The 17,500-nt window shown below is 41.3% G+C and overlaps 1 protein-coding gene across 1 annotated transcript in view; it reads right to left on the minus strand.

The window, feature by feature from the left end:
• Positions 1-17,500, minus strand: part of atrnl1a (attractin-like 1a) — a 243,179-nt gene that overhangs the window by 133,416 nt on the left and 92,263 nt on the right. The window contains exon 18 of the mRNA XM_079687044.1: positions 16,301-16,458. Coding sequence (XP_079543170.1) covers positions 16,301-16,458 — 158 coding nt within the window. The remainder of the gene's footprint in view (positions 1-16,300; positions 16,459-17,500) is intronic.

A 17,500-nucleotide genomic window follows, 5' to 3' on the forward strand; every position in this document is an offset into this window, starting at 1 on the left:
TTTTCTATAATATGTGTGACTCATTTATCTGTGCCCTCTCTTAAATGTATTGTAGGAGAGATTGTGTCTGTTATTTTTGAGTTGCTGCTGTCCACCATGGAGAAGCTAATCGTGCTAAAGCAGGTTAGCATGGTGGTGAAATCTGGAGTAGGACAGAGGACGCTGGTTAATTATGGGCAACTTAAGATCACTGGCTAATGGAGAGGCTAACAGCGTAGGAGTCAGACAGAATATCTGGAGTTAAAAGTGCTTTATGGAAACATGGCTGACCGGGGTTTATATCTAACAACAGCGTTTCCATCGATGTTTGGGTCGACAAGGATTACACCGAGAGCTTTACCATGTCTTCACTATGCAGGGTTCGTACACTTTTTCACCGATGACTTTTCCATGACTTCTCCAGGACCTCTAACGAAAATGTTACATGACCAAAATAATTACTCTTTCTCAGCGGTACCACTGAAAATGGTTTATTTTAACATGGAACAGGAAAATAAGGTCTAAAACAAATCAAACAGTAGGCTAGCTTCTACAGGCTAAAGCAACTCAAGTCTCTCACCAGCAAAACACCTCGTCAGTTAAAAGCCATTTGACGTTTCATTATTATACGATACAGTATTTATTATCATTATAGTATTATTATTTTGGCGATTAGCTAAACTATAAATTATATTTGATGCAACTTTAGTTACATTTCCATTATTTTTCCAAAACTTTGGAAAGAATATTGTTTTCCATAACTTTTCCAGGGCCTGGAATTTGCATTTTGAATTTCCACGACTTGTCCAGGTTTTGAATGACCGTAAGAACAGTGACTATGAGCATAGTCTACGTGCATTTAACAAGGAATTGTATACACTGCAAATCCAACATTGAGTTCAGCAGCAAAACAATTAAAAAGCCCTGCTGGTTCAGATTACAATGTGTTGCCCCGTCAAAGTATTTCCAAGAAAATATGTAGAGTGAAAGTACTTCAGCGGACCTTAGTTAAACATATGGCCACCCTACATTAATTACATGTATCTGTGTTATTCCTAGATGATGTAATCAGGATGAGGGCACACGTGTTATCCCCAGCATGTAAACAAATGAACATGTGAGTGTTCCTTGGACTGTTTACCACACACTCTTCCTCTTCCTGTTTGCATATGCATGAGGACCTAATGACCAAAGTGGAGCTGTTGCCAAGTGCCGCCTCCACCTACATGTTAAATGCAAATGAGCCCCATGCTACCATATGTGCACACTTGTGAGGAGGGCTCACAGATGTAGGTCCTTTAACAGGTGCTTAAGACCCATTTCTGCATCAATCTGCAGCGGGGGAAAAAACACGGTATGTAGAACTTTCTGTTAGTTTCACTTCATTTCTGCTAATGTTTACTCGCCAAATAAACAGTTTTTAAGCTTTTGAATAAACTGATATTGAGTTATAACACTGGTTCAGGCGAGAAACTGAACTATTAGATTACCAATATGTCATTAGCTTATCCAAATAATACGTATTTGGGAATTTTACAAGGATGTTTGGAGCTGTGAGACGCTGCTAGCTGTGGGACGCTGCCAGTGGGTAAAAAACAAACTCATTTCAACAATGTTTTATAATAGCTCTCAGTGCCAGAAGGGTAGACACCGGTCCACACTGCATTTACCTTTCGGGTGTTATTCTTTTTTTTAAATATGGAAGCCACCAATTTGGCAACAGAAATACAGCTAACTTTTGCTAGCTAGCTTGTTAGATAGGTAGCTAACGTGAAGCTAACTACTAACATAGATAGCAAATGTTAGCGAGCTTGTAAAAAACATAGCTAACTTTCACTAGTACGCTTTTAAGATAAGTAGCTAACGTAAGATAGCAAACTAGTTGATACTAAAATGTAAGCGAGCTTGTAAAGAAGAGAGCTAACTTTCACGAGTCAGCTTTTTAGCTAGCTAGATGAACACTAACATGAAGCTAACTACTAAAATAAATAGCAAACGTTAGCGAACTTGTAAAGAACATAGCTAACTTTCACTAGTCAGCTTTTTAGAAATGGAGCTAACGTAAGATAGCAAATAGTTAGTAAGATAGTAGAAACGTTAGTGAGCTTGTAAAGGAGATTGCTAAGTTTGCTAACGTTCACTAGTTAGGTAGCAAAGTTGTGCTCAAACAATGCATAAGAAAGCTTATCCAAAAGTATGAATTCAAACTTTATGAGGTCTGCAAGATGAAAAAAAAATAACTTTCAAAGCGTTGGTTTACTGAATGGAATTCTTATTGAACAGAGCTAAGCTAGGATAACATTGGTTTCTATATTATGTACAGTAGTAGTGCTCTGAGTGACCTGATTCATTGACTTATTTTGCTATCCTGCGGCACGAAAATGTAGCAACGCTTTGATTGATGTTGGCTGTTAACGCACCCTTAAATTATGAATCCCAACACAACCAATCTGCACTGACGTTGCTGACTTCCTGTCTGCCTAAATGGGCATCAATCTCATGCACCCTATGGAACATGATACTGCTGTGTGTGTGTGTGTGTGTGTGTGTGTGTGTGTGTGTGTGTGTGTGTGTGTGTGTGTGTGTGTGTGTGTGTGTGTGTGTGTGTCAGATATCTGATTAGGGGAGGCATCCTATTTAATGATTGCAGGCGCAGAGGACGGTAAGTGACTGAGCATAGAGCGGCAAATCAAATCAGCCGACCAATCACGGTAGCCCTGCATCAAAATGGCCGCTCATCTCTGACAGAAGGCTTTTAATCAGCTGGCCCTACTGGCAGTGACGCATGCTGGGACATAGAGCGAGTGGCAGAATATGCAGACTGATGAAAGGGGACTAAAAAGTTGTTTAAAAATGACAATTAGGGGATTAATACAGCAAAGTGTGTGTTGTTTCCTGCAGTCAATTCTAATCAGTGGAAACAAAAGGCTTCTATTGACAAGTTCTGCTAAATTACAAACTGAGATGTTTAAATTAGAAACAGTCATGGTCTCAAGTTTTACATTTCAGGCTAATTTAACAGTTAGTTCTTTCAAAACAACAAAGATGGAGCGAGAAACTGGGTCATACTCTCATAATGCTTGTGGGCTCGATCAATAAAACATGAGTTCTGATTAGAACTAAATCCAGGCCAGGCCTCGGCTGTGGAGAAATGATGTCGAAATCAACAAATGACAGACACTGATGATCTACTTTTGCCTGAGACGTACTGTATATTTAATCTGCACTTATTGTGATTTATATATTGCAACAGTTCACTTTTTGATATTGACTTTCTAGACGTTCATAATCAACGTTCCTCTAAGACAGGGGGGTCAAACTCAATTTCATCGCGGGCCACATTGGAATTATGGTGGCACTCAAAGGACCAGTTGTAACTTTAAGACTATATAAATATTTAATATATATAAAATGATGTATTATATACATTATTGCCTCTGCATTCGGATTATTATCGGATAGGTTAATAACTTCATAATTAACTACGTCTGAAAGCAGAAGTCTACGGCAAATAATTGCAAGTCTCTTCGGTGAGAATGTCACAAAATGATTTAAAAAGAAAAGCCAAATTCTGGGAAAAAAAGTGACATTTGGGGGGGAATTCTGAGAAAAAGTCAAATTCTAAGAAAAAACGCGTATTTTGAAGAAAAAAAGTCAACAATTCTGAGAAAAAAATCAAATTCTGAGGAAAAAAGTCAAATTCTGAGGAAAAAAGCCAAATTTGAGATGCATTGTGGGACATGTAGTTTATGGGCAACGTACTTCTGTAAATCGGCATGTAACCGTATAATAACCATATTATATTCTTTGCGAGCTCTTGTGGGGCCACAGAAAATGAAGTCTGAGGCCGGATTTGGCCCCCGGGCCTTGAGTTTGACACCCCTGCTCTAAGATATTAGACATTAGAATATTTGGCAAATGTCGGTATTCAAGTTCAAGCTCTAATAATTGTACTTAGGGTGACTTTTGCAACTGTCCAGGGCCTTGGGTAACTGGTGCATTCACAGCAATGTTGTGTTAATGTGCTCTGTCCCTGTTAAATAAACTTATTTAAATAAATACATCTGAGGAAAATCTACAGCAGAAAAAGTTCAAAGGAAAAGACCGTTTAGTAAATCTTTACTGTTTCCTGTTCAGAAGACTGTAAGAGCCAGTATTTTAGTTTTATAAAAAGGGCCACCTAATCATCACATCTGTAGTCAAGACCGTATAAAGGACTACAATTCCCACGTCGCCTCCTCTAAAGAGACCGAGTTGGTCGGACCGTTAAGTTACAGAAGCCTGTACATAGAAAGGAAGAAAGTTAGACTACCCAAGTTGAATAATTACTTTATTTGAGTTGAGACTCTTTTGTTTGATTTGTTTTGACTATTATAAAGGCCTGCTTTCTTTTTTGAATATGTGAAAAGTGTATTATTTTATTTAGAGTAAACCCAAAACACAATATCAACACACCACGCAAGTCATCAACTGTGAGTAAAAAAAATGTTATGGAAGGAAACTCGTTAGAAATGTCTGTAAAAGGCGTCCAGGTGGCTTGCATAGAAAACAAAGTAAGGAAGCTATGGAGCATTAAATAGATATTCGCAGTGGTATCAAAGTACAATTACTCAAGGACTCTACTACTTTGTAAGTACTTGTTTGGTGTTGATGGTGATGATGATGGTGAGTGCAGGACAGAGAGGATGAAGGTGCAAGGTCAACGTGACAGAACCAATCAAAATCTGTTCCAGCAGAGCGAGCGATTCCCACACCTCGTCCGCCGCCAGGGAGACACTCACCGCTCACACGAGAGAGAGTGTGTGTGTGTGTGTGTGTGTGTGTGTGTGTGTGTGTGTGTGTGTGTGTGTGTGTGTGTGTGTGTGTGTGTGTGTGTGTGTGTGTGTGTGTGTGTGTGTGTGTGTGTGTGTGTGTGTGTGTGTGTGTGTGTGTGTGTGTGTGTGTGTGTTGGATGGATTTCTACCTTTCTAATGAACCTGCTAGGTGAGGACATTTCTCCAGGGTTGCAGTTGAAATGTCAATGTTTCTTAGGAAGGTTCCTAACTGAGTGAAACGACCCGGAAGTACCTCAGTGTCAGCCTGAACCTCTGGATAGAAAAAGAGCTTCAATGCTTCCTTTATAATTTCCTTAAGCTTAGGATACACCGGACCATCCCTTAAGAAAGGAGAGGAGATAATGCCGTACCACAATTCTGCTGAAACATTTAAATTGACAAAACATTCACGGAAAAAAAATGACTGTGATCAAGAAATAGGGGACACTAAAAAGTGCAGCTGGGAGACCAGGGAAGCGTCACTCTTTAGTGTCCCCTGGTCTACCAGCTGTGTGCGTCACTCTTTAGTGTCCCCTGGTCTCCAGACTGTGTGCATCACTCTTTAGTGTCCCCTGGTCTCCCAGCTGTGTGTGTCACTTTTTAATGTCCCCTGGTCTCCCAGCTGCGTGCGTCACTCTTTAGTGTCCCCTGGTCTCCCAGCTGTGTGCGTCACTCTTTAGTGTCCCCTGGTCTCCCAGCTGTGTGTGTCACTCTTTAATGTCCCCTGGTCTCCCAGCTGTGTGTGTCACTCTTTAGTGTCCCCTGGTCTCCCAGCTGTGTGCATCACTCTTTAGTGTCCCCTGGTCTCCCAGCTGTGTGCGTCACTCTTTAGTGTCCCCTGGTCTCCCAGCTGTGTGCGTCAGTTTTTAATGTCCCCTGGTCTCCCAGCTGTGTGCGTCACTTTTTAGTGTCCCCTGGTCTCCCAGCTGTGTGCGTCACTCTTTAGTGTCCCCTGGTCTCCCAGCTTTGTGCGTTACTCTTTAGTGTCCCCTAGTCTCCCAGCTGTGTGCGTCACTCTTTCGTGTCCCCTGGTCTCCCAGCTGTGTGCGTCACTCTTTAGTGTCCCCTGGTCTCCCAGCTGTGTGCGTCACTCTTTAGTGTCCCCTGGTCTCCCAGCTGTGTGCGTCACTCTTTAGTGTCCCCTGGTCTCGTTGTGTTTTGAGCTTCTTGCAGCGTTTGGTTTCTGCAGCTTTTAGTAAACGCTGCGCATGTCTCCCCGTTGCTGAATGTTCTCTAAATGCTGCACGTGTTGTTGCTGAAGATGTTTCTTCAAATGCATGTGTTTTTATATTTGCAATGTTTCTGAAGCTGGAGCGAGTTTGTACTTATGTAAAAGTTGTGTGTCGTTGTATTGCATTTGTCACCTTAGGAAATAGACAGAGTAACATTTGACTAATATATATAAGCGTATACTTACATACAAATATACACACACACACACACACACACACACACACACACACACACACACACACACACACACACACACACACACACACACACACACACACACACACACACACACACACACACACACACACACACACACACACACACACACACACACACACACACACACACACACAGTATCTACGATTGTTTGAAATCTTTCTCCCTAAATATGTATTTGACATGTTCTGACATCTGGCCGGTGGTTGTTCTGATGTTTTGCTGTAAAGTCCTTGTGCTCTATCTCCTCCTCTCTCTTTGTCCTTCATGCTCCAGTGTTCGTGCGCATGTTGATGTGTTCTCTTCGTGGCACGCAGGTCTATTCGATCAAATACCTCAGAGCGGGTCATTACCAATCCTCAGGACGATTTCTCTCCTGGCGTCTGAAGCCACCAAGGTCAGCGGACACAGATCCTCCGGTTACACGGGATCACGTCCGACATGTTGGTGAGATACGCCTCATCAGGGTCGTTATCGTATCACCTTTCAGAGAGCAGATATAAGCCGCTCTGATAATGTAGCATTAATGGGAAATGCATATGAGGGGGGGGGAGCGATCGATGGACAAATGACCCGTAGCGAGGTGCAGGCCACGAGGCGATAGACGCTAACATGTATACACTACGTGGCTGATAGTGAACACTCATTAGGGTTATGTGTCCAAATAGGGCTTAAATCATATGCTGGGGTTTAATATATTATATCTTGGTTTAAAAAGAAAAAGTTATCAGTTGGAAAAAGATGAGGTATTTAGATTTTTAAGCTGGAATAAAAAATAAATGTAAAGGTCATGAATGACTATATATAGAACTCTTTGAGTAGATACACTACATACTGATATACACCTGAACATCAGCAGGAGAGGACTCTTTAAAGTAGATACACTACATGCTGATATACACTTGAACATCAGCAGGAGAGGACTCTTTAAAGTAGAGACACTACATACTGATATACACCTGAACATCAGCATGAGAGGACTCTTTAAAGTAGAGACACTACATACTGATATACACCTGAACATCAGCAGGAGAGGACTCTTTAAAGTAGAGACACTACATACTGATATACACCTGAACATCAGCAGGAGAGGACTCTTTAAAGTAGAGACACTACATACTGATATACACCTGAACATCAACAGGAGAGGAATCTTTAAAGTAGAGACACTACATACTGATATACACCTGAACATCAGCAGGAGAGGACTCTTTAAAGTAGAGACACTACAAACTGATATACACCTGAGCATCAGCAGGAGAGGACTCTTTAAAGTAGAGACACTACATACTGATATACACCTGAACATCAACAGGAGAGGACTCTTTAAAGTAGAGACACTACATACTGATATACACCTGAACATCAGCAGGAGAGGACTCTTTAAAGTAGAGACACTACATACTGATATACACCTGAACATCAGCAGGAGAGGACTCTTTAAAGTAGAGACACTACATACTGATATACACCTGAACATCAACAGGAGAGGACTCTTTAAAGTAGAGACACTACATACTGATATACACCTGAACATCAGCAGGAGAGGACTCTTTAAAGTAGAGACACTACAAACTGATATACACCTGAGCATCAGCAGGAGAGGACTCTTTAAAGTAGAGACACTACATACTGATATACACCTGAACATCAACAGGAGAGGACTCTTTAAAGTAGAGACACTACATACTGATATACACCTGAACATCAGCAGGAGAGGACTCTTTAAAGTAGAGACACTACATACTGAGATACACCTGAACATCAGCAGGAGAGGACTCTTTAAAGTAGAGACACTACATACTGATATACACCTGAACATCAGCAGGAGATAACTCTTTAAAGTAGAGACACTACATACTGATATACACCTGAACATCAGCTAGAGAGGACTCTTTAAAGTAGAGACACTACATACTGATATACACCTGAACATCAGCAGGAGAGGACTCTTTAAAGTAGAGACACTACATAATGAGATACACCTGAACATCAGCAAGAGAGGACTCTTTAAAGTAGAGACACTACATACTAACCTGAACATCAGCAGGAGAGGACTCTTTAAAGTAGAGAGACTACATACTGATATACACCTGAACATCAGCAGGAGAGGACTCTTTAAAGTAGAGACACTACATACTGATATACACCTGAACATCAGCAGGAGAGGACTCTTTAAAGTAGACACACTAAATACTGATATACACCTGAACATCAGCAGGAGAGGACTCTTTAAAGTAGAGACACTACATACTGATATACACCTGAACATCAGCAGGAGAGGACTCTTTAAAGTAGAGACACTACATACTGATATACACCTGAACATCAGCAGGAGAGGACTCTTTAAAGTAGAGACACTACATACTGATATACTCCTCCATCCTCTTCTGCATGTCTCTATGTCCTTTTCCCTCCATCTGTCAATCAAACTGTCTCCATTTTCTCCACCCTGGACGTTTTGACAGTTTGAACATCCGTTAACCAGCCGCCTTGTCTTAACTCTCCTCCAATTCATCCATCCTGTCACTTTTTGACTCCATCCATCAGCGATCACAGCCCACTCTGCACGACAGTCTCCTTAAAACACCAGCGCTAAAAAAGTCTACTTCAATTTAATGGATCATAAGGCTTCGGAGTGAGCATTCAGAGTGTGTGTGGCTCCGCCTGGAGATTTAATCCTGCGCTGCATAATTGATGGAGAAGACATTGAAAAACTCACAGATCGTTAAATGTGAGAGCAGATTTGCCAAACACACGTTTCAGAATAGTTTATTCTCCGCGTCCTGTCAGGGCTATATGTTCTGCAGGGAGACATTTCCTGAAGACTGGAGATGAGTATGGTGATGATGAAGCTTTATCTTCCTCATCCACACACCTTAACTGACTCTCTGTGGCAGGAGATTAAATATAATGGATACGTCGCTTTCAGATTCCCTTCAAGGTGTAGGTCCATTAACCCTGTCTTAGTCTTTTATTCATATATATATATACACCTTATTACACTTATTACACGTCTACCTACTTAAAATAACCAACGACTTGACTCACAATATTGATTTCATCGATTTAAAAATCATCGTATCGATCGCTTCCACAAATAAAATATAAACCGAATGTCAGAGAACAGGGTTACGTTGATCATACTCCGCATATTTGTCCGGGTGTTTTGATTTCAAGTGGTGGAGTAATCCCGAAGTGGTGAAAGTCTTTGCAGTTACACCCCCTCGAGAAATGTCAGCAGCTGAACACGTTTTACAAATCGCAATCCGCGCCTCTCTCTCTGATATTTTTAAATATCTCCAAGCGGCAGACATGTTGGCTGTGAGCCAGCCGCGAGTCGCGCGCCGTGCTTGTCGCCGCGTTTTGATTACGTCATCACAACAACACGTTAGGTTACCAAACTTATAGGTGCATTTGTTGTTGTTGAAGGCCTGGCTGTTACAGTCTTTATTTACACTAGTTTGGTGTAGGCCTCCTTTTTTTTTTGTTGATTTGATATACTTTATTAATCCCCGTGGGGAAATTGTTTCTCTGCATTTGACCCATCCTAGTGTTAGGAGCAGTGTGCTGCCATTTTGAACGGCGCCCGGGGAGCAGTGTAGGGAACGGTGCCTTGCTCAGGGACACCTGGGTAGCACTTGGTCTTGCCGGGACTTGAACTGGTGACCTTCCAGTTGCCAAGCCAAGTCCCTAACAACTTCGCCACCACCGCCTCCTGGCCTAGATGTTTATTTTAAAGCACCTTGGCTTTGTTCTGAATGCACTCTGTTCTAGTTATCCTACAGAGAAAAGAAAATGCACTTGACTTGGAATGAATGTACTGTATGCATTCAAAAGTGCTGAATAAATGTTTTATGGACCCATAATAGTGATTATTATTTAAGTTAAGTTTTGCCATAATCATGTCTTTTTCCATAATCAGGCAGCTGAACAACATTGGTAAAAAATGTATACATTATATATATATATTTCTATATATATATATTTCTATATATATATTTCTATATGTATATATTTATATATATATATTTATATATGTATACATATATATATATATATTTCTATATATATATTTCTATATGTATATATTTCTATATATATATTTCTATATTTCTATTAATCATTTTCGGCCTTTCGGCATTCGGTTTTCGGCCAACTGTTTCCTATTTTCGGTATCGGTTTCGGCCAAGAATTTCCCATTCGGTGCACCCCTAAAATATAGTCTGTCTGACTGCGTATCAACGGCTGGAGTTGCAGAGACAACAACACAACTTAACGTTTTAAGCCATATTTATCCAACTCGAAAAAGGACCTACTAAAATAAAACAATATCAGTTTGATTGTAAGATATATCTAAAGACACTTCTTCGTAAAACAGCCCGTTAGGTAACGTTAAGGAAACGGTTTGATCCATAAATGTTCGGTTTAAATCAAGTAAATTGGAGTCTGGTGGATTTGAAATGACGCCATTGTTTGAAATATGAGAAAAATAAATATGTCGTTCATCTGTTTTTAGGGAAGATTTAAGTGCTTGAGTTCAGGTTCTTTATTTGTATCCGTAGGTAGATTTAGTTTGCAGATAAAAGGACATCCATCCTGACACACTCTAAACACAGACACATCTCTAATAAAAGTACACCCTCCTCCGTCAAATCTCAAAGCAGATAAAAACAAAAGAAAAACACGAGTGCAAACATGGACATTCAGAAGTCATAATTAAATAAATAAATAAATAAATAGGCATCTGTGTGACGCTCATATGTGTGTCTGTCCCTCAATGCCATCCCATTGGGGGACAATTCATTAAAACAAAGCAAGTAATTTATAACATCGTGTGTGTCCTCTACAACCATGAACATGATAGTTATTGTTTTATACTGGACATGTGTGCATCTTGTATTGTTCTGTTTGACGTGCTTGATAGCTATCACCCCCAAAGGAAACGTGATTTACAGTGTGGGCGAAGAATCAATAAACATACAAATTAAGAAACAATTCAACTGTAATAGGGAGCACTTGCACAATGCAGTGGACTGTGTTGTGGAAGACGAAATAGAAAATGCAATGTATCATTTATTTTACGAACCCAACACGATGAGCATTTGTTTATTTTTGAGTCAGATGTTTTTTAGAAATCTCTGTGAATTAAAGGATTCGACACATTGATATCTCAGCCGAAGGAAGATACGTTGTTTTTGTTACAGTATCTGTTTAATTGTCCTTTTCTCTCTTACTGGATCTATTAAGTCTATTCATTGTCGATTGATCAGCTTTAGCTTTTCAATGTGATACCTTTAAGCTTTGGTATTCATTTGGTGTCACCTTAAACACCAGGAACCTATGACAGGCTTTTTCAAAGTCATTCAAAAACATCAAAGCTTTAAAGGTCTCCTATTATGAAACATCCACTTCTCCATGTCTCTTCTACATCAACATGTGTCCCCTCTTCTTCATGTCTCTTCGAGATCAACATGTGTCCCCTCTTCTTCATGTCTCCTCTACATCAACATGTATCCCCTCTTCTTCATGTCTCTTCTACATCAACATGTGTCCCCTCTTCTTCATGTCTCTTCTACATCAACATGTGTCCCCTCTTCTCCATGTCTCTCCTACATCAACATGTGTCCCCTCTTCTCCATGTCTCTTCTACATCAACATGTGTCCCCTCTTCTCCATGTCTCTTCTACATCAACATGTGTCCCCTCTTCTCCATGTCTCTTCTACATCAACATGTGTCCCCTCTTCTTCATGTCTCTTCTACATCAACATGTGTCCCCTCTTCCTCATGTCTCTTCTACATCAACATGTGTCCCCTCTTCTTCATGTCTCTTCACATCAACATGTGTCCCCTCTTCATCATGTCTCTTCTACATCAACATGTGTCCCCTGTTCTTCATGTCTCTTCTTCATCAACATGTGTCCCCTCTTCTTTATGTCTATTCTACATCAACATGTGTCCCTTCTTCTTCATGTCTCTTCTACATCAACATGTGTCCCCTCTTCCTCATGTCTCTTCTACATCAACATGTGTCCCCTCTTCCTCATGTCTCTTCTACATCAACATGTGTCCCCTCTTCTTCATGTCTCTTCTTCATCAACATGTGTCCCCTCTTCTCCATGTCTCTTCTACATCAACATGTGTCCCCTCTTCTTCATGTCTCTTCTACATCAACATGTGTCCCCTCTTCTCCCTGTCTCTTCTATATCAACATGTGTCCCCTCTTCTTCATGTCTCTTCTACATCAACATGTGTCCCCTCTTCTTCATGTCTCTTCTACATCAACATGTGTCCCCTCTTTTTCATCTCTCTTCTTCATCAACATGTGTCCCCTCTTCTTCATGTCTCTTCTACATCAACATGTGTCCCCTCTTCTCCATGTCTCTTCTACATCAACATGTGTCCCCTCTTCTTCATGTCTCTTCTACATCAACATGTGTCCCCTCTTCTTCATGTCTCTTCTACATCAACATGTGTCCCCTCTTCTTCATGTCTCTTCTACATCAACATGTGTCCCCTCTTCTTCATGTCTCTTCTACATCAACATGTGTCCCCTCTTCTCCATGTCTCTTCTACATCAACATGTGTCCCCTCTTCTTCATGTCTCTTCTACATCAACATGTGTCCCCTCTTCTCCATGTCTCTTCTACATCAACATGTGTCCCCTCTTCTCCATGTCTCTTCTACATCAACATGTGTCCCCTCTTCTTCATGTCTCTTCTACATCAACATGTGTCCCCTCTTCTCCATGTCTCTTCTACATCAACATGTGTCCCCTCTTCTCCATGTCTCTTCTACATCAACATGTGTCCCCTCTTCTTCATGTCTCTTCTACATCAACATGTGTCCCCTCTTCTCCATGTCTCTTCTACATCAACATGTGTCCCCTCTTCCTCATGTCTCTTCTACATCAACATGTGTCCCCTCTTCTTCATGTCTCTTCTACATCAACATGTGTCCCCTCTTCTTCATGTCTCTTCTACATCAACATGTGTCCCCTCTTCTTCATGTCTCTTCTACATCAACATGTGTCCCCTCTTCTCCATGTCTCTTCTACATCAACATGTGTCCCCTCTTCTTCATGTCTCTTCTACATCAACATGTTTCCCCTCTTCTTCATGTCTCTTCTACATCAACATGTGTCCCCTCTTCTTCATGTCTCTTCTACATCAACATGTGCCCCCTCTTCTTCATGTCTCTTCTACATCAACATGTGTCCCCTCTTCTTCATGTCTCTTCTACATCAACATGTGTCCCCTCTTCTTCATGTCTCTTCTACATCAACATCAGTGTGCGAAAAAGTACACGTCCCACCGTCCGGGACGTGTTATTTACAATATCGGACAAGTAGATATTTCAATTGACTTGTCCGGCGGACAAGTGACGTTTTTCGCCCTGATTTATTGATAAATTCAGTTTACAAAAGGCAGAACTCATTCGCAAATTGTCAGTGTCCGCCATTGTTCGTTTAGAAATGTTAGTTTCGGTTCTGCTTGTCGATTCCTAAGGAAATGCATCTCGCCGCTTTCTGTACAGTTAGGGCGGGGCGGGGCAGCGCTGGAAGTCTAGCACAGTGGCAGGGTTGGGAAGCAAAACTCTGTTCCGAGTAGGAACAAATAACAATTGTCCGGTACCGGGATTAATAAGAGTTGTGAGGATAGGAGGCGAGGCCGAGCCCCGCGGACCACAGCTCTCTCTCTATGCTCCGGATCAGCTGTTCGCTGCATGGTGCAGCTCAGCGTCTCTCTCTCTTTCTACACACAGCGGATCCGCTGCCCGTTTAACAGCCTCATCTTTTTCAAACTTTCTTATGTTCTTTCTCTAACACGTAATGAAGGTTATTAAGCGTTTTAGCTCATGTGTTGTTAATATTGACCGCCATTTCCTTTATGAAGTGAAGCAGCCTCCCTGTGTCCTCGCGCTGTCCTCACATCCCCGGACCCCCAGACTCGGAGGAGCACAGGGATGTCAGTGTTGTTTATGAAGCAGGGTATAGAAACTACATTATTTAAATGAAAATACTATTTATTTACTTTTACAAACAGTGAGCAGCTGGGCAGCTGCAGCATGTAATACACATGCGTAAGGACATGTGTAAGCGTGCAAGCGTCTTTGAGTTGTAGAAAAGCGAATAATTAATTATTACTTATTATTATAAGCTATTATTATTAGCCTATTATCATTATATTTAAGGCCTAGCGCTTTTCTACATAGGCAGGTATCAGGCAGGTTGCAGTGTAACATCAGAGGAGACTGGGCCAATTGTACATTCTCAAACTGCACCACTTAGAACTAACTAAACAATGCAGAGATTATTTTTATATAATTGTATTCAATAACCATAATAAATTAAACAGTATGAAGTGATTTGTAAATAGGAATACAGATTTGACTTAATGTTTTCATAAATATATTTTTCTCCCACTTTATCATGGGACTTATTTTTACCCTCTCAAAGAACCGAAAATAACCAGAATCGAAAAGCAGAACCGGAATCGTTCGAATCCAAACGATACCCAACCCTATGTGTGAAAATGTAAAATACGATGGCGAAGAAGAAGATTCCAGTGGCCCCAATTTTTGTCCATTCTGGACAAGTGAAAAATGTATTCGGACAAGTAAATTGCCAAACTCACTTGTCCATGCACAAGTACTCTCTAAAAACTTTTTCTCACACTGAACATGTGTCCCCTCTTCTCCATGTCTCTTCTACATCAACATGTGTCCCCTCTTCTCCATGTCTCTTCTACATCAACATGTGTCCCCTCTTCTCCATGTCTCTTCTACATCAACATGTGTCCCCTCTTCTCCATGTCTCTTCTACATCAACATGTGTCCCCTCTTCTCCATGTCTCTTCTACATCAACATGTGTCCCCTCTTCTCCATGTCTCTTCTACATCAACATGTGTCCCCTCTTCTTCATGTCTCTTCTACATCAACATGTGTCCCCTCTTCTCCATGTCTCTTCTACATCAACATGTGTCCCCTCTTCTTCATGTCTCTTCTACATCAACATGTGTCCCCTCTTCTTCATGTCTCTTCTACATCAACATGTGTCCCCTCTTCTTCATGTCTCCTCTACATCAACATGTGTCCCCTCTTCTTCATGTCTCTTCTACATCAACATGTGTCCCCTCTTCTCCATGTCTCTTCTACATCAACATGTGTCCCCTCTTCTCCATGTCTCTTCTACATCAACATGTGTCCCCTCTTCTCCATGTATCTTCTACATCAACATGTGTCCCCTCTTCTTCATGTCTCTTCTACATCAACATGTGTCCCCTCTTCTCCATGTCTCTTCTACATCAACATGTGTCCCCTCTTCCTCATGTCTCTTCTACATCAACATGTGTCCCCTCTTCTTCATGTCTCTTCTACATCAACATGTGTCCCCTCTTCTTCATGTCTCTTCTACATCAACATGTGTCCCCTCTTCTTCATGTCTCTTCTACATCAACATGTGTCCCCTCTTCTCCATGTCTCTTCTACATCAACATGTGTCCCCTCTTCCTCATGTCTCTTCTACATCAACATGTGTCCCCTCTTCTTCATGTCTCTTCTACATCAACATGTGTCCCCTCTTCTTCATGTCTCTTCTACATCAACATGTGTCCCCTCTGTGGAAAGAGACTCTGAAAGTTTCAGGAACAAAGATTCTCTCTCTTTTTGATCCATTTATATAAAAACCTGTCTGAAAATGAGCTGATCAGATTTTGGCCACCTTATGATGTCATAACTATATTTTGTCTTGTGTAACCATTAGCCAATCAGCAACCAAGGTAACCCCCCCCCTTATCACCTGAATCTCCTCTAGAGCACCATTGAGTTTTTTTTAACCAATCATCTCACAAAGAGGCGTGGCCAGCAGCAACTCATTAGCATTTAAAGCTACAGACACAGAATCAGCACTTTGGAAAAAGGGCTGAAACAGAGGGGATTATGGGATGCTGCAATTTGGTGTTTCAGCCAATCAGAGACATGTTCTGTATATATCTGAGACCTGTAGTATGTTGTTGATAAAGAGTCATTTATCCTCCCCTCCCCCTCCCCTCTCACCTGGATCTTGATTGGCCAGCTGAAGTTGGTGACGTAGACGTAGAAGGTGATGTTGTGATGGAGTCTGAAGTTGAACTTCTCACAGGAGAAACTGTCTCGGTGCTCCTTGATGTTGGTCCTCGCTATGATGGGCATCTCTTCACCTGAGATGGTACCAGCTGGGACCAAATAGAGAGAAGTTTTAGGAAGAAGTACAGTAGTTTAGTTTAAACAAATGCTTTATAGGGTACAGCAGCACACAACAACCAAGAACAGAAGTATTTTGCTGTCGTAGCATCTCAACAGTGTGCAGAGGCTACAGTAAAAACGGTCTGGCAGGGTTAGGTTGGAAGTATGTATTGTACTTCTGCTAAACAACCTTCATTTATCGCTAGTTAGGGGAGGTGTTTCTTGTGTTCAGTGAAAGATGTAAGAGAGGAAAAGCATTGCCATTGGTTTTCAACCTGACCCTGGTTATTTAGTTCAATGGAAGTAGTATTTACAACTGAATATACTTTAAACATATGGACCATGAAGGAACTACAGCACGGTCACATGACTTCACGTTACCACCACTAAGCTAAAGGAGGCTAATGTTGGGCTATAAAGGAACTACAGCACGGTCACATGACTTCACGTTACCACCGCTAAGCTAAAGGTGGCTAATGTTGGGCTATAAAGGAAGTACAGCACGGTCACATGACTTCACGTCACCACCGCTAAGCTAAAGGAGGCTAATGTTGGGCTATAAAGGAACTACAGCAGGGTCACATGACTTCACGTCACCATCGCTAAGCTAAAGGAGGCTAATGTTGGGCTATAAAGGAACTACAGCACGGTCACATGACGTCACGTCACCACCGCTAAGCTAAAGGCGGCTAATATTGGGCGTTATGACGTTTAGTCGTCTCATTTAGACACTTGTTAACAACCATCATTTTTTAATTCACCAGTGGGTTATTTACGGACGTATTTTGGCGAACGAAACGAAGAGCTAACACATATTCAGCTTGTTATAACCACAGACCTTATTTCAAGCTAGTATCTGTTAACTTTGAGGCGAGGTAACTGGAAGTTGTTACCTGGCCTTGTTTTTGCACCACTCTGATGTTACACTGAATATGTAGCAATAATAAAGCAAGAAAAACAACTTTAGTGTAAACATGTAGCCATGAGAGAGCTTCACAATGAGCAGAGCTTCTTTCACCGTCAGCGTCCTTG

This window comes from Notothenia rossii (assembly GCF_949606895.1).
Source record: "Notothenia rossii genome assembly, chromosome: 6".
NCBI lineage: Eukaryota > Metazoa > Chordata > Actinopteri > Perciformes > Nototheniidae > Notothenia > Notothenia rossii.